Raw genomic sequence first — 24279 nt, 5'->3', positions numbered from 1 at the left:
TCATAACTTGTTGTATAGATAATTTTGTTGAAACGTCTTGAAAGCTAAGTTGTTTCCTTCTAAACATTGTTCAATTTATCAGGGTAACCACAATAATGTTTGTAGTAGAATTGAGAATCAGCATCGTGGTCATTCCTGCCTATATCATTACTAGATACTGAGTGGGGTTTGTATTTAAGTCCTTCATCACATCATTGCTCGCAGCTAATTTAATGCAACGTCATGACAGCTAAGCTGCTCTCTTCCAAACATTCTTCAAATTGCTAGAGTGACTAAGTTAATTTTCGGTCTTTTTTATAAAACAAACCGGTCCATAGTGTAATAATTGACTGTCATAAGGTAAGTTCACTGAAGTGCTGAGGCACTCATTTAGCACGCCTAATTTCTTCCTTTTTATTATTGTTATTGATCCTTACTTCATACTTCAAAGTAATAATATAAAGGAAGAAGAAATGCGTGCTAAATTGTGCGTAAGCACTTTAGTGAACCCCTTTTAATGATGCATGCAAACACACTTAATTGTTAAAGTTTGATTTCCCAAATGCATTTAATAAATAATATTGTCTTTAATCAAACTCTCCCAAACTCGAATGTTATATGTAATTCGAATCCAACACTAATACATAATAATAATTGCAGTCTTTCATAAATTTAAAAAGATATTTTAAATAAAAAAAGATAAAAAAACCAAGCAAACAAACAAAAAATTCAATGACATTTACATATTTTTGAATACGATGCACTCTATTCCTTGTTTCTCCATGTACAACATAAACATAGGAATATATACTCTGTACAATTTAAATGTTGTGTGTAATTGCATATTATGCCAGAAAAATATACAAATATCGTTTATTTTTCATAAAATAATATACAGCAGCGGATCTGCATACGTAAGTAAATATGTTTGCTTTGTAGATATTGTATGACGAATGTGTTCCAGGTATTCTAAAAAAAGTAAACAAATAAATATTCATCTTTTCCAATCTTTGTAAATAGATGTATAAGCGTTACGTCGTAAATACTTTTTAACTACTATTCTGGGGGCATCATTTTAAATACCTACATCACTCCATATTCTAATCTACAGAATTTTGAATTAGAAGACAACATTAAAGCAAATAACTTAATATAAGTAATAGTAAAAACAAATCCATTATTATTAAAGGATTCAAAAAAAATTTATATCCTTGGCAATGATGGTCGGTTGGACGATTCCCTTTATTTTATCCACATGTTCGACAATTAGGCATCCAAATCATAATTTATCTTTGACATAAAAATATTCAGAACGAAATCGATGAAACTAAATTACCAAGTAATTTGCTTTGAAGCCGTAAAACATTAATCACGTTTTCAACCTCCTGGCTTGTTTTTTCGCCTTGTTTGAAGAAAAGCTGTAAAATATGGCGTATTTTATCTTTGCGTGTGTCCATGATTGAAGTTTCAAACAATTACGAAACTGTCTTGGAAGTTTTTTTAGTACAAACTCTTATCCTTCTAACACCATCTAGCTTAAACCGATCGCACTTATGCAATGTGGGAGCTACACATTACTAAGTCAATCTAATTGAAAAATTCGAGTTTACTTTTTATTAGACCTACTATTTTCCATTTAAAAAAAGGATCAATTTTTTTATTTTTGTCACACCTGTGGCCCATCAAGAAAAACAAGCTAGATGTTTTTTTTTTTTTTTTTTTTTTTTTTTTTTTTTTTTACAATTGAATAAACATTTATTCCTAGACGTACTTAAAATATCCAAAATTGATCGTCACTATAAAATAATCAGAAATGGACAGATTTAATATGAATCGAGGCCAATAAAAGTTTCTTAAATTTCTTAAAAACTACATTCGAACCACATCCTACTGTGTTGTGCTTATATAATAAACATTAATGAATATAATTAATTAAAAAAATATTTCTTTACTTTATCATATGAACAGTACATATTTATCATTCTATCATTTTGTACTAAAATATTCAATATTATAAATCAATAAATTAAATATCCTTTTTCGACCAAAAGTCTGTTTGCGGTCGATTTTCATACAAACGTCTTTTGTCCAAAATATTAGAGATTTTCCTTACATTCGATATTCTTTTCCAACTGACACTTACATCGAAACAGAGCTGTTGTGGGAATAAATACTCTGGTGCTCAAATCAGTTCTGTAAAACCGACTTTCTTATGGAAAAGACCTTACTTGAGTGTCTATGATTGCCTCACCATGATTAAAGTCGATAAATTTATGTATATAATACATTATTTGAGGGCCCCGAAGATTACGATCCTACAAATCCCAGATCCTTTATCAAATTGTTCAACAAATTACTTATGTTTGTATAAACACACCCAGGATGACAATTTCCTACTTATAATCATTTAATCCATAATTCCAGATAATTAATTATTCTTTATTAATTTTTATCGAGCGGATATAGTAGATTCTTTCACATTATACTTAAGCATGTAGGTAACTATACCTCTGAACAGTGTTCTCCATTTATAAATTATAAATGCAAGATTCCTCACATTTTTGCCCTCCAAATTTATGGTCCATTAAATATCTTTAATTTGATATGCAGTATAATATAAATATAAGAAAAAAATTAGTGGCAATCAAATAGGCTGTTAAAATTTGCAAATTCTCATTACATATATATCACTTAGAATTAAAGTGTGGTTCATTTAAACATTCGCAAGAGGAGAAAAAAGTAAAAGACTGCTGTTACTTTATTTCTCTACCGATTTTATTAAAATTTCCCCAAAAATCAACATTTCAACATAAATTTGACATTTAATTAATCAAATTCCCTTAAGGTCGGACAACATGTTCAGAACGTCCCACTAGGTAAAGATCGGTATTCTCTCCTAATCCCAGCTCTCAGGGATCTTGTGGAGCTGTGAGAACCTTCATTGGCCCTGCTGAAATACTCTAAAGGGTTCAAGTTTGGGGGAACGTACATCATATTCTCAAAATCAAGAAAATCGAGTGTTCTTTTAATGGTATGACTGGGTGCCCTATCTTGCTGCCAGATCCAAGGTCAGTATTTTATGATGCTGTGGACCGAGGGAAAAACTTTGGTGTGCAGAACACGGTAGCGTATACCTCCAGGTCCTGCTTGAAGATTAAGGCCGGCATAACGTAACCCTCGCCACTGACAATGTTAAGAACCATAAAATGCTGTGGGTAATGGGCTTCATGATCCTAGGGGCACTAGAAGGGCTTTTTGGCAACCATCTATTGTTCATCGAGGTACACTTTCATTGATGAACAGTTGTAAGGGATGCTACGTCTATGATGTCAGCGATTGCATTGATCGATTGGCAGGGATTTTTGTCAATATGTATGTTTATTTTCCTAAACAAAGCAGGACTTTGAACGATTTTGGCCACTTCAGGGTCCCAAGTATTCCAAGAAATCATCGTCAGTGTGTCCTTACCATCCTGGCTAACACGTATTCTAAACTTTTAGAGGAATGGATAAGTGCACCCGACCGTTTCAGTTAAATAAGCCTTGTCATTTCTATTTAAATTTCACTAAATTCACAAAAGTGCAAATGTTTTTGTTCCTGATTAAAAGAACACAGGGTTACGTTGATGTAAGGAAGCAAAATGAGCAACTGACGTGGTAAAATGATATTCTTACCGACTTACTATCCATTAGTGTGTATTTGTATTAAACCGGGCTGTAGAGGTATGGGATGAGGCCAGAGAAAATTGCAAAAGTTTAAAAGAACTATCCTTTAGCTTTTACAAAAGTCAATTAGTTTTTTATTCCAATTGATTGAAGGCTTAAGTTGTGTGCATTGTATTTCCCCAGTTGTTCCATTTTGTAAATTCAGGAGAGGGGGAGAGAGAAATAACTTTCATTAATTGCTCAATTTGCTGTTCATTTGTGCATTATTAAATATTTATTTATTTCCCTCTCTTTAATTCATATGACTATAGAAAAATAAACGAAGCATTTTTATGTTCAACCATAATATACCTCGTACCTTCCTATATTCATAGATTCCCTCGATTAATTTCATTTACCTAGTCCCCATACCTTTATGGTTTTGTGCCCGTTCAAATATCGTACATAGATCACATTATTGTATCACGAAATCTCCCCTCCGAACAGAAATAGGGGAAAAACAAAAATAAGTTGTTAGTTAGCCAATTCTTCTCAGCTATGAAGTTATTATTCAATAAATATTTGGGATTGTTAATACTCTAATAAAGCCCCTTCTATTTCAACCTATCAACATTCAGAAGACTGATTAGGATAAAAGAAGCAGAATCATCGACAGCTCAGAACAAAATTCACTCTATATTTTTGCTAAATAACGCCATAATATATGAATAACGTGCAGGATGGGGATTTTAAATATGGAAAAATTAAGGAGAATGTATTAATCAATTTATTTCTTCAAATTAATTCAGAAATTCTTATAACTCATTTGCTCTTACATGAAGGGGTACATAGTGAAGTCAATCACTCAAACCAGGCTTCAGCTTCAACAGAACAGGCCTTGATGAGGAACTCCTATTGTTGACCACTACCTCGAGAATGAATTCCTTTATGGAGTCAACTGAGTGTTATGTTGAAGTTTATTGTAGGCTCATAATTAGCAATCCAAGGGGTTCAAATCCGGTGAGTTAGGATGGTACATTACCGTGATGTCCATAACATAAAGGTATTAAAAATGTTGGTTTTTTTTTTTCGGAATAAATCCGGTTTCAATTACTCACTTTAGACAAAGTGTACCAATTTAAAATTCTCGCTTGAAATGAATTCCTTTAAATCAATTTAAGCTCTCTTCCATAATTATTTATGAAATTATTTGTGTGCATGGACGAATGTGCGACACGGAGGCATACAATAATGGCTGACGGCGTTCGTATTCCATTGACATCTAAAGGATTTTTTTTTCTTCTACAGTTTTGTCAACATCACCTGATGAACACGCTTTTATAAATATTGACCTCAGGATTGCCAACTCTAAACTTTTTCCTGATTTTATAAGCCCACCCTCTTTATACATTATCCTAGATATATTACCTTCATAAATTAAGCTTTGGCAAGTTCAAATTTTTTCTGTTCATCCGTTCATTTCTGAAAAGTTACGTTCAAGTGTTCAATAGTTAATTTATTTCAGTTTATTCTATTTTTTAGAACGAAATGCACAAGCCATGTGATTAATATTTGTCACAAATTTAGTTTGATAAGAATAAAAACTTTATCCTCTGGAGTTGTCTGTTTTGAAGTACCACAGATGACGTCACTTAATCATTTGGCGTATATAATTTTTCCTTCCCTTTACAGAATTCACATTGGGTGAATGCATGCGGATTGTTAAGTTAGTTATAGATTAATGAATGATACATACAGTCCCCCTAGCGGACAAAAAATATTCATGTAGTTAAATAAATTTGGTACATAATTGATCACTTGATTATGGTTTTGCCACATGGTAAATTGCTTTGATCTTAGGGGTAAAAGATGTCTGTTGAGAACAATAAAAAGAAACGTAGAAATGAACACTGCCTTAAGAGTTTTCGATTCAGACGTTCAAAACATGAGTAAATATCTAAGCTTGATATTAATAAATACAAGGACTATAAAAAAATGGTTTCCTTATTGACGAGAAATATATTCATATAAATATATTATATAGCCTCAAGAGTAATTTTAATCTTGTGTCGATCCTTATTTAGGACTAAAGTCTGCAGTTCAGTCTCTGTCCAGGCGTCCACATGCGGTGTTGTACCCCTGTTTAAATTAACGAATTTTTTTCTCTTTACTAGAAAATTTAATGTTATTTGAAATATAATCTTTGACATTTTTTTCCCGAAAAATTTTAATTTTTGGATACTTTTTCAAATAAATTTCAAAAATATATAACCCTGGGGATGCCCCTGAGTTCATTCATAAAACTTATAAAGTTCGGTCCTTGATGACATCGCACAACTTTATATCTTCTTTTTTACATAAGTTCCAGTATTGACAGTATGAAGTATCTCTCCCCAGGACTGATAGGACCAGCCATACGACTGTATTGAACAAATAATGACTGACACAACAGTATGTATGATCAAAATATGAGGATGTCCTTTTGGCTCGATCCTTATTTAGGATAACATAAGAAAGGAAACAATATATTATTCAATCTCATTAGTTGAGCATTTCCAACTTTCTCTTTCATGCACTCTGCATACAAATATATGCATGCATACATGTGCAATTTATACACCTTTAAATAAAACAATAAGTACCTAACGCACTCGAACAGATCCTCATAACTCAAATATGTACACTTACGTCATACTGTGTATGGTCTTTGAGTAACAAAAATACATAGAACGGAAAGATTATAACTAAAACACTCGAAAAATGACATAATATATCGTCATATCACAATGTCCTTCTATAAATAGTTTTATTGCGCAGAGAAATTAGGGGTTGGCTATAAGACAGTTTTTGTATGAATATAGAAGTTAATTCTGCAAGAAATCATATTTGTTACTTTCTGGCTTTCATGAGCACACTCACATGGTAAAGGTGACAATCCTGTGTGGAATGAGCATGTAAAAAAATGAAACCGAAAATCTACAGGGTAACTAGTGTTGTGTCGGTCCTTATTTAGGACCGCGGTCCAGCCCAGTCCCACTTGTCAGTCCTTAAAAAAGGTAAAATTGATCCCTCGTGACGTCAATGAGGGTTTGACCCCCTTTTAATTATTCCCTTAAATAAGTATAAATTATTATCTAACCAAGTAACAATATAATATGTTCGTTTTATATTGTATTATAATGAAAAATATAATATTTTTTTGCAAGAAATCTGCAATAATCTTAATGCATATTTAATGTATTTTATTTGCCTTAATAAACCATCTATATTCTAATGAAAGATTCATGGACCGATGGTCTTAAGGGCTTGCCCCTAAGACTGACGGTCCTAAGGACCAATAGAACTGGTCCTAAGATTGGACTGTACCGACACAACACTAATGGTAACCCTAACAATTTGAAGAATGTTTTGGAGGAGGGAAAGAACAATGTTCATGACGTTTCATTAGATCAGCTGTGACAAGAGAGGAAGGAAACAAGGATATTTGCTAGAATTACTCCTATGTCGGTTCCCAATTTTACTCTCTTAGTCCAACAAGGACTAACCATTATAACTCCGCAACAAATCCTCAGGGTTACACTCCGTCTTTTATGATCACACAAAAACGTATAAATAGGTTTTGAATATAATTGAATCTATTTAGAAAAAGATGTTCACTACACAGAAATTAAATAATAATGACAACTGCTAAGGAAAATATAATTCGTTCTTTATTACAAATTCACTGACTAGCTAAAAAAGCACAGCTGATTTTACAGGGATGTAACTACTCAATACTATAATTCTTATGACGTGTTCTCTCCTCAAGGATGAAAGACGGATAATAAGAGTTTTAGAAAAAAGATTTAATATCTTGTGATGACTGAAGAGTACTTAGAAATCAAAATAAACAAAATTCATTTTAACATGCCAGCGTTTACTATATGTATTTTATTCAAATCTTAACTGAAACTGAAAATCCACATGAATTAAGAGTCCAATTACAAAAAAAAACAAAAAAACAGAAACAGTGATATTGTTATTCGCACACGCCTACAATATTTCATTAATAGGACTACATTATTATTTCTTAGATCAAAATGTGTTTATGATATACATCAGGGAACACTATAGACCCGGTGACTCCTTGTCATATATTCATACATACAAACTTTGCTTTATAAATATACATGTATTATTCCAGCAATAACCTGGACGTCTTACAGTGCACTCAGAAACCCAATACCTAGAAAAAGAATATATTTCCTTTGTCCAAAAGTCTAATGGTTAAATAATAAATACATATCTATTAAGGGTGATAATTTCCCTTGATTTTTGATTTGAATTGAGAAATCCCCGGAAATATCACGATCCTGATTGTAAATAATAAATACTGGGAAATTGAAGTACATATATATTCACAATGTCCTGCATATCAATTGCACGTCAAACATCAACACCAGCAAAGTGACGATACGCCATACTTTACATTTTTTCTTCGAACTAGGCGAAATTACAAGAAATTGATGCTTTAGAAATTGTTTAACATAGTTTAATGTCTGCATAAGATAAAATTCAAGTTTCTCCCATGAAAAATTACATTTGTATATATTTGAATTAATATTTGGACATACTGTATATACGATATTGAATGCAAAGTAGGTACTACTTATGAAGGTTTTTTTCTTTCTAATTAATTATGCAGTATTTTTTGACGTATAAAGATCCTGAACGACGGAGGACACTTATTTATTATTTAGGTAAAATAATATTACGTAGGTGTATTATGAAAGGGTTGCTTGTAGATAGATATATCTAGTGGTGAGGAGAATAGAATGGGGGTGGGGGAGTGTGGGGGGGGAAGGATGGAATTAAAATAATTTTGCAAAACGTTTTCTTCACGATAATTTTGTTGATTATCTTGAGAAAAATAATTTTTTTAGGGAATCTTTTTTTTTGAGAAATTAATGTTTCAGTTTATTTTTAGAATGACCTTTTTTAATAAATGGACGCCTCATTTCATTGGATGACATTTTGACCTATTTCTAAAATAGCCAATCATTTTTCTCTTTAAATAGGAAAACCAAAAATTTCTGAGCATTTTCTTGCATTATTTTGACAATAGAGTTAACATACTTATGATTAAATTTAGATGGTTCCAAACAAGTTCCTGGCTAATTTTCAGCTGCAGGACAATTTAATAATTGCTCACGTACTATTTTATCAATATTTTCGACGTCCATAATACCAGAAAATAATCATTGGAAGATCCGCTTTACTGTTGCATTTTATACTATATTGGGTCCATAAATAGCCCTTTTTTTGGCTGCCTGCTCCACTCTTTCATCTTGGTCGCAGTGATACTGAAGAATATATCGTATTTTCTCTTTTTAGCCTTCCATTTTTGAAGGCTGTAACGTAAAAGTCAACTGGCTTCACAAAACTGAAGACTGTAAATGAGCTTTTTTAAGTGCACGTTTAAACATTAAGCTTTTTTGGATGCAATTTACTAATTGCAGGATATAAGTCAATAAAGACATCTAGCGAAAAATCCTCAGAACTTTTTACTTATCCTAATATAGGGTTCTGAGTGTTTATATTGAAAATTTAATAAAATATTCACAGTGTGCCCTCTTCCCAGTCCTTTTAGAACCGTCCTTCTACGTGTCCGTCTCCTAAGCCTATTGATATATGGTCCACTATAAAATGATTTTGCAAAAAAGGTTGTGGATAAAATCGATGGAGCAATACCGTTGCGTAGTAAAATCGCGGTGTTCTTTTTTATTGTGCCATAAAGTTGCTGTGGATAATAACCCCGCTTCCCTAAGCATAATGAACTCCTATTAATATTCAAAAATACACCCCAGCCTTCAAGTTGTGCAGGTAAAGTGTTGGGCTCTAAGGTAGTTTAAACTCTACTAACGAATTTAACTTACCTTGGGGCCAAGGAGCTGATCTGCACAACCCGTGGGCCCAGCTATATTTTTGGATATTTGAAAATACATTTTCATTATTATTTAAAAGTTGGATTGGGCAAATATAATATATTTGCAATATATAATTGCACACGATGATATTGTCTTGCACTTAAATTTCTCAACCTCATATTGATTTACCATGATATCAACCACAACAATTTTGTCTATACGATTTTACCATGCAACGATATTACCCTTTTTAACACAATCATTTTATGGACATCTGAATATGGTTATAGAACAATTGGGCGATTTTTTTTCCACAAAAGGACGCCGAAGGACAATTTGCCAAATGGAAATTTCGCTGAAGCACGATTTGATACTTTTTTGTCGAAAATGATATTTAATAAATTGATATATGCGATTGTATATTTTAATTCAATTTAAAATGATAGTATGATAAATAAGCATTGTTCAAGTGCTAGATATTTCATATAGGTAAATTAATTATTGTTATTTTGCAGGCCAATATTGTTTCATTAATTATATTAATTAAAGATAATTATAGAAACACAACAGAGTACTATGTTTTTCGAATGTATCTGAAATTTATATTGTTGTAGTTTTTTAAATAATGAATAGACACAACAAGGATGAGAAAGGAAAAAGTGCTAAGAATCACTTCTCTGTTATCAATTAATTATCATTCGACACAATGGATTATTCATATTGAAAATACTCATGGTGTTTCTAGGAACAATCATAATATTAGGCATAAGCAAATTACTTTATTGGTAAATCATTGCTTTTTATGTTGTATATCAACAATATCTATACATGATACTAACATTTTAAACATTAAATATAATTTTTTCCACAAATTTCCCAAATGATATTTAGGCAAAATGTCTGTTCGGCAAATTGTCCTACCGTGAAATTGTCTTTTGGCAATAAAGTTTTCACCCAATAGTCTGCTCATGCCTAAATATATCTATATTATTTGTATACTCAGGATATGAAATGAGTTTTTGACGTTATTTTTACCCCTCGTTAATTAATAAATGATTATTGTGAAATAAAATGTACACTCAAATATTATTGATATAGTTATGGACAATTTATTTGTTCCTTATAAGATTAATAATTATCTTGATAGGAAATGATAGCAATATACGTAGGCACATACGATTATTATCTACGTTTAGAGATTAATTCCAGAATTATTTCCATTTTTTTTTTTTGACCATTATAATTATATATGTATATATAATTAGTGTGCTCAACATATTATATATATAATTTATTTTGATAAGTATTTGGTCCAATCGAGGATATTAAAGGATGGTCATTCCATTGCAAGTCACACACAATTGTCCACTCCAAAATCATTTTCATTTCCTCCTCAACCTTGTTAATCAGATTATTATTTGATATTATGTGACTTTGGAGGACGTGAATTGATTCGATAATCTGACAATCCCTTTTAGAAAGTAAATAAAATCATTGGGTTAATAGGGTGTGAATAATCACTCATAGTTTTCAAAGTCAATACATAGCGAAGATATTCTTGGGTCTAAAAAACAAACAACCAATAAATAACGCACATATCAAGACATGTACTAAGTAACATTTCATTCAAAAATGCAGCATGATGCAGATATTTTGAGTCTAGTAATCAACATTCTTAAAATAGTAAAGTACAATTGTATGAATGATTCCAAAAACAATTTTTATTTCTAAACCATTCCTCTACAAAAAGAAGAAAAATATGTTTAACATTTGTCGGTTCTTTATAAGTAAAACAATGATATAACCAATACACATATCTCATATTTGGCAAAATAAACCATTGACCGACAGTATAGGACCAACAGTCTTAAGGATCAGTTCCAATGACCGACTAAAACGGCCTTAAAACTTGACTGGACCCAACAAATAAGGACCGATCCTAAGGAACGACTAGACTTAAGACCAAACAACCCTAATGATTGATAGGATCTGTTCCTAAAACTGGACTGAACTAAATAATAAAGGCCCAACAAAACACAATCACAAACAAACAAATTTACTCTGTGTTTTTTTTTGTCAACTGTCTATTTTCAGCTTCTTTTCTCTAGCTTAAAAGTGTGTTTGAAACAGTGATTGGTTGAGCTGAAATTCGCTCTTGCTAAGCAACAATTGTTAAATAATAATTTCATAGTTGGTAATCATTTTTGGTTATCTAGTACTAATTGATTTTGGGTCTTTGTTCGGTTTATATTTGTAAGAAAGGTTGCCAGATAGAATATAGGTAAATGTTAGGGAATTGATCTCAAGATAACAAAAGCTAATTCGAATTCAACCAATCAACATTAAGATCACTTTCAATGGGCGAGAGACGTAGAAAATTGATAAATAACAAAAAAAAAAAATACTTACACGCATATATCACCCGCAGGAAACCTATTTTGAATATACGTAATATATCTGGACTATAATATTATTCATGACAAAGGACCAGTAAAAAAAGTTCCAATGTGTTTATGGTCCGAGAGGAACCGGCATCTAACTCATCCGGTCCAAGTTCGGTATGCAAACTGCCATTTTGAATAGGCAATTTTTATACAGACAAACATAATATATCATAACTTAATCCTAGTTGAAGTGATAGATGTCGAACAAAAATGAATAAACCGCAAATTATTAAGCATATCTTAGGCCTCTTTAATTATTAGGAATGAATGTTTTGAATGATAAATCAAATACCAATGAATATAAAAAGTACAAAGTTTGAGTAATTACATCATATTTGGGACCGTGCAAGAAGCCTAACAATGATTATTCACAATCCAAAAATCCCATTAAAAAAATAATATGGCTTGTACGCTTCTAGGACTATTCACAGAAAACATTTTTGCCAACTGACAATTTGGGACATTTATTAGAAAGATGATATTTGATCTAATGGTATACGCCCTGACATATTTGATAGAAATTTCCGTTTGACCAAAATGTTTACAGCCAATAAGCTTCTCTCTGGCCTGTACTACGCGTAAAGTTGCCTGAAAAAAATATAGACCTTCACCTGCGAATCACTGCTAAATCGCAACAAAATAGAGCCATTTCTGGAGCGGATGGTGACTGTTGATGAAAGTGGGTCACTTACGATAACGTCAAGTAAAAACGGTTGTGGTCGAAACATGTTAAGCCTTTCCAAGGCAGTGACCAAATCAAGATTGACGGCTAAGACAGCTTAGTTGTTTGTTTTGTGGGATTGGAAGGGCATAATTGACTATGAGCTTAGGCCCTACTCTTAATTCAGACCTGTACTTTGAACAATTGGACCATCTGAATAAATCAATCGCCCAGAAGCGGCAAGCTTTGGCCAATAGATGAAGAGGTGTGCTCCATGAGGACAACACCAGGCCATATACATTGATATTGACTCGCCAGAAGCTCCGGGAGTAGTTTAATTGGGAGGCTCTTATGCATCCACTTAATAGTCCGAACCTGGCACCATGTGATTACCACCTGTTCCTGTCTATGAGGAATGATTTTGCTGGTGAATATGTATACCTATATATATGATATATGCGCATAAAGAAATATGGATGTGAAAAAACTAAATATTTGGCGTTGTATGTATGACCAGCAAATATTACATTACACAAACGTCAATGCTGACATTTGTGTAATAATCCTAGAGTATTTGGTATTTATTCCTATAAGAGAATATGTATCAATGTTTATAGCTATAGCAACACATATTTCAAAGATTTAAAGCCTTTGTCCATTTGCTGGTAAAAAACACTTTTGAGGGTTTTTATTTTATTTTTAGAAATGACGTCAATTATGTAATGTGTGTCCTTTGGAGTCACATATACATTTAAGCATACTATATTATTTGTTTGTTTTTATTCTTCAAAGGGTTTGAATAAATAATAGTTATTCTCACAATAATATAAACACACAAATTATTATTTAATGACCGTTTATTGTTTCGTAATACAGACATATTTTTAGAATATTCATCCATCTAAAGTAGTTAACGAAAAGAAAAGGGGAGACTGAAGGGGTTTCGCAATAGAGAAAGACGTTCATAGAGGTAAACAGTTATTTTTCTGATGAATATAGAAGGTCCTCCTCTGTATAGCCGTAATTCATTTTCTCTCCCAAAATCCCGTAACAGGCTGATCTGATAATAACAAGGGCCTTAATTCAGTAATCCCATCTCTACTCATGAGTATCGCTGTGTTGTTCCTGTTTTCATCTAGTCAAGTACCACTTGTCGGTCCTCAAAGTAGGTAAAATCGATTTATTTGCTTTTTTAAATTATTCTATTATATGATTGAGTAAGTTATATAATTCAGTACAAACTGGATACAGTTCCAAAGGCTAAAACTTTTTTTATTTTCCCTTCCATTTAAGCAGGGGGACTATACTACGGCCCACGACGTCAATTCATCCACACCGTACATGAATTTCCCTAATAAATAAATGAAACACGAAACTTTAATGATTAAATTTCTGTAGTGACAAGAATATTATAACCTCTTCTTCTTCTCCTTCTTACCTACATTTGAAGGGGGGAAGAAGAAGAGGATTTTTTTGTTCTGTTCTTCCGTTAAAAGGCGCATCATTCACATATTCAACACCTATGCCAATTAATTACATTTATTATCAAAAAAATTATATTTATATTTTTAAACTATTTATAATTAATATTCTGAGTGAAATTATATTATTAAAGCCAGAATTAAAAGTAGAAGGACTAAACATTTAGTCATAAATTTGATGTTAATACCAATGTGATTTTATATACCGCAGGTACCTTTTTTTTAACAATCAATAATTTAATTCATTCCATAAATATATAATAAAAGTTCAATCTTATAGCTTTTATTTACCTTAAGACCTACAATTTTCCTCGTAGGATTTATCTTGGTTGTTGTGGGTCTATTTGAACACATTTAACCCACTTTTGATTCAGGCTACTTAATTTGAAGACCTCTAATCTACTACAGCATTTTAATGAAACTAAAAATAAAAATGAGGGTGATCCTTGTTTTTGTAAAACAAGGCACCAATCAGACTTAAACGTGTCGAAAATATGACAATAAAAATGTAGAAACAACTGGAAATAAAATAAATATATCCTCAAATATTTGTAGTTTTGGTCATTTGACTTTAGTTGAGTTTTCAAATCGTATTTGGGGGGGGGGGCAAATTCTGGTAATTTTTTAGAAAAAGGTCAATTCTAGTAAATTCGGGGTTTTTTATAGTTTGAATCATACTGGAATCCAACGCTAGTACTAAAAACTAAATGGAAACCAAGAAATCTCCCCTATTGATGAACTGTGTGTAAACGAAATCCCCTTTGGGTTTACATATAGTGGATGTTTAATATGTGGAATCTGCAAGATACATAGTCGCAAACCAAAAGTAAAATATATATTTATTTTGAATGAATGAAACCTTCAATCCACAGAATATTCAAATATATAATTTGACTGAAAATATATATGCTAATACAACACATCTGTTTGTTTCATTCACTTAAAGAAATACACTTTCTAATGCGTTCTCTTAATTAGTAGATTGAATCATAGAGAAAGAAATACAGTGAGACGCAAAAAGATGAGCGAATGGTTGAGGAAATACTTCAGCTGACACAGAGGGGCATTATAAGGGTGTTTGGAGGATTCTATGCTTTTTTTGGGGGAGGAGATTGGTATAAAAATCCAAAATTTTCAAAAATCCATAGTTATTTTTAAAAAATTTAATTTCTTTTGAAAAACTTTCAAATACTAAATTTTTTGGAGAAAACATAAACTTCACATAAAATTAAATTTTTGAAAAAAAAATTGAAAAAAAATAAATCACAAATTCATAGCCATGTACTGAAAATTAATTTTTTTGGAAAAAAAATCAAAAATTTAATTTATAATATTAAATTTTTTGGAAAAAAAAAAATCAAAAATTTAATTTATAATATTAAATTTTTGGAAAAAAATTTCAAAAATACAATTTAGTTCACATACAATTAAATTTTAAAAAAATTATTTGGAAAATTAAATTTTTGAAAAAAAAACAAATAGCTACAGCTGTTTATACAAAAATTAAATTTTTGAAAAAAAAAAACAAATAGCTACAGCTATTTATACAAAAATTAAATTTTTTGTGAAAAAATTCAAAAAAATTCGCAGTACTTCATAATTTGCCAAAATGATGAAATAAAATTCTAGTAAAAAGCAAAAACTTCCTTTTTTAGCCCCCCTTGCGGATGCCCCTGCATTTTGACATCCAATCGTTCACTTTTTTCCTATTAATGAACTAATGGCTTGCATTGTTATAAAACTGCATCAACAATGCTGACGTCATGTAAAAAATCTGCAGGTGTTGTTCATTACATTAGACTGAAGATTTTAATCTACAACATACTTTCTATGCCAAACTGCCCATTGAAATATCATCCTCATCTCTCTGTATTGAACTCTTAACTAAGCTATTAAAAGGAACAATCCTATGTATGTTGTAGGGATTGTCTTCCCGGGATCTTGGATCCCTTTGGTTTTTACGAACAGAAATCATTCCTGACAAATTATACAAACATATAAAATACTCATATTTATGAAAATAATTGTTGCTTGTTTAAGCTTTTTAGGAGCCTATTTCAGGTTTATGTATTATATATATAGGATGTGAAATGCACAAGCTTAAATATTGAGACGAGCGTGGTTTATGTTTTTTGTTCATTTTTGAACGGTTGAGCATCTGAACAGGAAGGGATGGAACGATTAATGAGAAAAATATATAGGGGGCATTCATGTTTTATTGTTCTTTAAAGATATATTTAAAGATTTATTTATCTAACAATATTTTTTTGTACAATAGTGGCGCTAAAATATAGCTAACTACACTACCTCCTTGAATTCCCAAATTAAAATGCGAGAAAAAATTTATTTTATCGGTGGTATCTCAAAATGAACATTTCATAACAAAAAGTTTTTCTTAGCCACTAAATTTGGACAAAAATTGATCATACGTCGTCGTTTCCTTTTTAAAAGAATAAACTGAAAGAAATTAACAAATGAGTGCCTGAATTGATTTTTTTTTAGGAATGAAGGGGAAAAGTGTGAATAGATATGTATATATTACGAATTTATATGTACAAGGAAACCTGTATTAAGTGTTTAGTCAAGGGAAACTGAAGAAGCGACTGATTAGTGCAGGTGACTTCCTAAACCAGGTTTTCTATTTTTTGTATTTCTATATTATGTATTTGTGACAATATTTTATTTACCTATATATAAATGAATACTGATGTTTTAGAAAATAGGCCACATGTATCTAAATATCATCATCAACTATTCAATTTATTTATATACATTGTTAGACTTTTTAACATTTTGGTAGGACATTCCTAGCTGGCATATATGTTAAACGGGATCAAACTTCAAATTTAATTTCATGGGTTGAGAGCCAAATTGTTTTAATTCAAATATAATCTACATAATTAAGCTTCGAAACTTCATTGTTTCACTATGAATAATCAGGGGCGTCCGCAGTATTATATTTTGGAGGGGCTTTGATTTTTGAATTATTTTTTGAAAAAAAGGGAGGGGGCTACACTACCTTCATCCCGCACCCTACGGACGCCCTTGATAATGATTTGTTATAACTTTTACAATGAAATGGATCTGACAAATTCAGTTCAAGAGTCTGAATTTCTTTGTTTTGAAGTATTAGCATTAAATATTATACTTGAACTAGGATGTCATATAGGCAATAATACAAATAATTTTAATTTTTGGCCCTAAACCCTCGATTTTATCACTTAGGGCTTCAAAATTAGTGTCCATAAAATTCTTACTCTCAGCACAAAAAAGTCAAAACATATTTTTGATTCAAATATTGAGCATTATGTATTCAATGAGCCTCTAAAAAAAGTTATTTAAATTCACATGTGTACCTATACCTCTGAAAATGAGGAACAGAATGCTACGCTGAGCGGAAGATTCGCCCCGCCATTTCCACCCTAATATAAATATATATTATAGTATAATTGTATCTTTGCATTTATTTTTTTAAATCAAATATTAAATTTTTCTTGTAAAAAGCAAAAAATCCTTAATTTGAGGGGTACATCCCCTCCAGTCCAATCATTGAGGACATCCATGGTAATGGCCTTGTCGTACACTTAGCCATTCTGTAAAAATTATTTTGCATGTGGTACTCATCACAATCAACGTGTTGTAATGACTCCCTGTGATTCTTCTCTGACCCCGATATAATATTAAAGTTTACTAGAAATTTTAAGAATAACAACACGTCTGAAACAAAAATCTTCTTGAAGCAATACTTACTAATAAACCTTTATGTGAGAAAAAAAATGGTTTTTCTTCTACCTATGACCTTCTAACGAAATTAAGTAAAGGATAGATGTAAAGTTTTTTTATATTTCATAGGTAATTGTACCTTAAGTGGCAAAGAAATAAAAACTCATATTCACGAAAGAGAAAATAAAGGAATCATTATTTCTAGACCTATACCTACCAAATTTTCTTGACCTTAAAGTAACTAACTCTAAGGGTTAAAAGTTCACATAGAATGAAAGTAAAAAGAACGTGTCTCATTTATTTGTCGTTTTAATCATCAAAGTATGTCGAAACAATTCGACTCATCATTTCTTTTACAATTATATCATTATTATTGTGTGTAAGTACTTTCCATTATTGCTTCTTCTTCCTTCTTGGCAGGTTGAACATTTCCGACTATGAGGGAGAAGTGGAATCCGAATGGAATGAGAAAATTATTTTCCCATCCGCTGAGGAAATGATATCTCGAAACAAACCCTATATCATTAATGTTGAAGGCATTGTTGGAACTGGAAAGTCCACATTTTTAAACTACATGAAGGTAATGATAACCCCTATTAGTAATAAGTAACTTGAAAGGGGGGTTCTCAGAGGATGGCGGGGGGTGGAATGCATGGGCGGTATCCCCTTCCCCCAAATATCCAAATTTACAAAAAATTTACTCCTTCTAGCTTATTTTCCAAAAAATTTAATATATGAACAGTTGTTCAAAAATTGTTATATTTGAAATTCAATTTATGAATTTTTTTGTGAATTGCTGTGGATTTTTGAAATTATTTTTCAAAAAACTTAGTTTTTGTAAAAGAAGCAAAGGTTTTTTCAATTTTTTATGAATAGCTTCGGATTTTTCAATTTTTTTTCTGACAAAATTAATATTTGAAATTTAATTATTGAACATTTTTTCAGAAGAATATTCAAAAGTCTTTGATACCATTAATATAAACTTATATTTTGTATATAGGAGAATTAATATTATAATTGAAGTTGTATTATTTTGCCGCAAGATGGCGCCACTCTCGGTCGTTTTGTTTACTTGTTATTATATCTAAACTGCACTCATGTCCTATTGGCGAAGTATCTAGGCTTTGCTAGGTTTCATCATTTTTATTTTTAGATTGGGCTTAGCCCAAAAAAAATTAACTTTTTTATATCGTCACTTTTGTCAATAGGTCCATTTTTTCATATACAAGCAGAGGATACCCACATTATAGGGCTAAATAGAATGGAATAGAAACAAAGAATGAAGGTAAAAAAAGGAGACAGAGAGAGGGGCATGTAGAAAGAAACAAAGGGAGAAGAGAAGAAGGAAAAGATAGATAGAAGGAAAAGATAGATAGAAGGAGAGAAGAAGAATTAGGTTTATTCCGTTTAAAAATAGACTTGTAATGATCGGAACACAAAAAAAAAAAATAGTATAGGAAAATGCTTAAATATTTTATTCATCTTCTTGCTAAATTTCAGATTGATTTGTTCGACCATATTGGATTCCCTATGTGATAACACCATACATATATAAGATATGATAAAAATGGTGTGGAGGGTGGAAGCTTCAGAAATTTTTAGGAGGCTTAAACCCTCCCCCTAAAGGGGGAGTAAGGACGCCACTTCTAACTACTATTAACTTATTTTGGGCCTTTGTTTTAGTTTGGTGGGGATGCCATTGTCAAAAATTGGGTTTTCCTTATAAATATTAAACTTTGCTTTTTCACAAATGATTAAATATAACTTTGTAAATTCTGCATTTTTGAATGGTGCCTTTTTAAGAACAACAATTTCTTTTTAAGCAGTCCTTTCACTGCATAGTTTGCCCAACTCTTGTATTTTATGTACATATATATATATCGTTTCCTTATCAGAAAATATCTCCTTGATATTTTTATCTTTGAGTAAATAATTCATGCATAGAATATAACGTTATTATAGTAAATGGACGTGAGGAGTGCTACTATAGAAATGATTTTTGAATGCTATGCCATGCTGAATAATATATATAATCGCTCAAAAATTCCTTGTACTCCTGTTCAACATTCTTTGATGAGGAAAACCTTTGTTTTAATACTTCTTACTCGCAATAAATCAACATAAATGAAATATTGGTGTTGAACAATTATCTTATAATACACATTATACACTTATTATTTGCCATTAGCATTTTATACAACCAGCTCTCAGGTTCCTAATTGAGGAAATGTCAAGGAAATATATACGATATATAATTGCAAACTGCATAAGGATTGTATAAATAAATGCATTTACATTTTAGCGGATACAACGGAGGAAATTTCAAACAACTTCTTTGATTTTGGATTAATTGCTCAAGTTGGTTTGACTTAGACTCGTCAAATGTTAACGAAACTTTTGCTCAACTTGATTTAAAGATTATACCAGTCAATAACTTTTTCACAAGTTGCATCTACATGTAAATTGTCAAGTATTCTTGTCAAGTACCTCCATTAAAATATGTTGAATTTGAGTTAGAAATGTAAAAGAAACTGACTAAATAAAGATTAATAAAAATACAAGGTTATGCCATCATGTGATCGGATTTGCTAGAATTATCAATTTGATGTACCTTACCGACTCCTGAGCAAGACAGACAGATCTTGACGTCATCGAGTATAACAACGGTAGTCTAACAGTATATGTTAACAAAGGCGATATATAGCTACTCTTGTTAACAGTTATACCCTTTAACTTCACTTTGAAAAGGCGTGGTGGAAGTCAGACATCAGTAGGAAAAGCGTTGTGGAATTCCCTTGTATTTTTGTATAATGACATTTTTCTTATGAATAAATAACTGGAATTTTCATGATGTTGAATGATTAAGTTTCAATGAATTTATTAAAGTAGATAAAGATTTATTAATATATAATTAGGGGACATTCAAACCATGCGAGCACTTATGGGGATAGAGGAGTAAGGCCTAACACCACGTCTATCCCCGTTGGCAATTAGTTATAGAGATAAAACATTAGTGATGTTGTAAAGAAAAAGTAAACGTCATCTTAGTAGACCAAAACGTTCAAATTGTATTAGTAATTAATAAATATGTTAACAAGAAAGTGTTTTATGTTCCATCCTCACTGTATTTTACATTTGATTAAATTTTTATTTATGGAAATCTTCAGTTTTTATAGAAATATAGGATGATCCCATAGAAGATAGGATTAATATATACGATTTTGCCCTTTTTTCTGTTTTTGTCCCAGTTTTTTTTTTTTGTTTGTTAGTCACGAGGATTACGCCAAAAGTTTCAGATCATTTTGATCAAACTTTGTACGAAGGTTAAATATGGTCACGGTAAGAGGAAGTTAAATTTTGAAAGGTCAAAGTAACTCAAAAGGTAAAAAATGCATAGTCGACCATAACTTTTAAACAAATTGAGATACAGCACTCTATTTAATTTTAAGCAGAGATTAAACTTCCTTGAAAGAGCACATTCTAGTTTCCATTGTTTAGGTCAGAGATGGCCAACCTTTTAATACCGTATTGCCACATGAAATATTTTAATGGATCACAAAACCTACTAAATTAAATTCCCACAAAACAAATAAATATATATTTATTTCAATTTTATGGCAAATTTAATTTTTTCCATGACAAACACCTTCAAAAAAGGGCAATCTGGCAACCCTGTTAGAGTCCAAGAAAATACAAGATGGCGTCAAATATTTTTCAATGTTTGTACATTGCAGTGTATTATGCGAGTTCTAGGCATTTTGATGATACTCTAACAATTTTGCTAAAATCGAAGAATGAGTAGTAGGCTGCAACCAAGCATTAGGTGGACCTTTAGGTCAGGTTTGATATCCGTAGCCTAAACAATGGAAATTAGAATCTGCTCTTGGTAGAGTATTTAACCTGCAAATTTTGGAGAAGGGTTTCCATAATCCAAATTGTTCGCAAAAAAATTTCAAAAATCACCCGCTGCTCTCAAAAAAAAATTATATAAAGCAAAAATTTCTTAATTTTGGAGAGGGTTATTTTTTTTTCATAACCTAGAAAATTAATAAATATTTTAATACTAGTAATAAAAAAGAATCAGAATCGCAAATTAAACATTATCTTCCCGATTCCACTACAAGAAAACATCCGATTCTCTGACTAATCATCCCATCACTAAATAATATACCACATCGATAAAAATGCAAACCAATCTTTGATTCATAGCCACAATTATTTTCTCACGTTCGCCATTAGTAGATGTTTCTGTTATTCTTAGAATGTAATTACTCTAACATGTTCTACATATGTGCGTGCATTGAAAAATCATGTTGCACAAAAGGTATGCATATGGCTTGAATAATAAAAATATTCCATGAAAGAGAGCAACACCATATGGTCCACTCATTCAACATTTTCCCCTTAATCTTATTTTTCCTATAGGAATACCCCTATTTTGATGTTCTTCCTGAGCCTATGAACAAATGGACGAATTTGAATGGAACAGATCTTCTAGGACTCGTTTTTGAGAATCCATCTCGTTGGTCGCTGATTCAAGAGTCATATGTACAATTGACTCTCACGGAAGAGCATTTGAGACCCTATGGGATTGTCAAAATGATGGAGAGATCCCCTCATTCAGCCTGGACGATCTTTGCAAGACAATTTTATGAGGCTGGTCAAATGACGGAGGTGGAGTTTAATGTACTTGGGGGTTGGTACAATTTCCTCAATGAGCACTTGGATTTGACTTGTGATTTGACAAGTAAGTTGACAAACTTGGGGGGGGGACTCCTGACACGGACTCGACATGTCCATAGATAAGTATAGATTGTTTGAGGGTGCTCGTGTCGCATAAGTTCATATCAACCGTTGTAAGGCCCCGCCCTATGATATACTTATACTTAATGTTGAGTCAATTTCTATTTAGGACTGAAGACTCCAGTTTCGTCCAGTTCAGTCTTGGTCTGGTACAGTTCAGTCCTCCATATCAATCCTAAAACTAATAAAGGTTGGTTTATTTCTTTTTTTATTAGTTCTAGTACTGACAGTCCGAAGGACTGACGATCTTAAAGACCGGGCCAAGGACTGATAGGAATGTTTCTAAGCCTGGACTGTACTGGACCGAATAAATAAGAACTAACACAACGCTACGTCTACTCGTATATTCTATGAAAATCAATAGAAAAAAAAATTGGGTATCCTCTATAAGTTTGCCCGTACGTCATACTTTCTTTTTCTATCTGGAAATTGGAAACAGAGGATAGTTGAAATTTAATTCTCGCAGCCTTTTAATAATACGGAAATAGTATCCGTACGTCAAACAAAGGAACGCGAACTGAAGAGGAAGATATATTGACAGATGGAGAGGTGAAGGATCTCGACTTTTTCGATTTTTTAATTTATTTTAGTATGTTTCTCTTCTTTATTTAAGACTGCCCTTCCAGACAATGAGACCTTCCATCTAATTTTGTGACCTTTCGAAGTGCTAATTATGCGAATAACTCGAAAAAGTAAAGATCCTTCTTCTGGTTTTCACTTTGCGTTCCTTCACTTGATGTACCAAAGTTATTTTCATATTATTAAAAGGTTGCGAGAATTCGATTCAATAACAACCTCCTCAATAAAAACTTCCTTGCTCTATATATATTATCTATCCTCATATCAAACTTGCAGTTTAAAGACTCTGACTTGGCTCAAACTCGTAGTCAAAAGCTTTTAGACTTGACTAGGCTTCTCCTAGTTAGGGAAAAACCCTCTCAAATACTTTTTCTTGTCTTTTGGTGAGCGTATCCCCTTGGTATTATTGTTTGATATGCTTTAAGGTGATTTATTACACACAAAATATTCAGCAATTTTTATAATGCTAAATTTAGTTTTAGGGGCACTCATAAACCACCTCGTCACTTGTGGAAAGAGTGCAAATATAGAGTCTAAAACCACATTTATTCTCGTTGGGGAGTGAAGGGGTCAACTAACAGCATGTAGACTTTAAAAAGGTGCACCGGCCCCGGAATTCATTTACATGTGGGAAGGTAAATTACATACTGGTTACATCATCAGGGGAGATGTAAGTGTCTACAGTATACATCGACATTGAGAGCCAAATTGTAGTAAAGCAAAAGGCTTTTTCAGATACATTTTAATTGAAAAGTTGGAAAGCGCCATTATTCATACTGAAAGAATGATGTTTTCAAGCTTGATTCTGTAAAGTAAATATTTGAGTTACGACAATTTGGCTCTCCCCCTATGGCATAAAAAGTGTGTGGGGGAGGCAGGGGGCAATGCCATCAATAGACTATATATCTAGAATTCCATAGATTAGCATAAGCTCTGAAAAATGCTTGATTTTTTTAAAGAACATGCTTATTAAAAAAATGTATTTGGTTAAAAATCAACCAAATTATTTAGTAAAGGCTTTTTATTTGGAGATATTAGTCGCAAAATTAGATAAAACAT

General features: G+C 31.7%; 1 protein-coding gene across 1 annotated transcript in view; it reads left to right on the top strand.

The window, feature by feature from the left end:
- Positions 1-24279, top strand: part of LOC121113780 (deoxynucleoside kinase) — a 50705-nt gene that overhangs the window by 25813 nt on the left and 613 nt on the right. Inside the window, exons 2-3 of the mRNA XM_040707642.2 lie at positions 18259-18418; positions 22264-22585. Of these exons, the coding sequence (XP_040563576.1) occupies positions 18259-18418; positions 22264-22585 (482 nt within the window). The remainder of the gene's footprint in view (positions 1-18258; positions 18419-22263; positions 22586-24279) is intronic.

This window comes from Lepeophtheirus salmonis, chromosome 2 (assembly GCF_016086655.4).
Source record: "Lepeophtheirus salmonis chromosome 2, UVic_Lsal_1.4, whole genome shotgun sequence".
NCBI lineage: Eukaryota > Metazoa > Arthropoda > Copepoda > Siphonostomatoida > Caligidae > Lepeophtheirus > Lepeophtheirus salmonis.
Note: the sequence above shows the minus strand (reverse complement) of the source record. Positions and strands in the feature narration are given on the sequence as shown.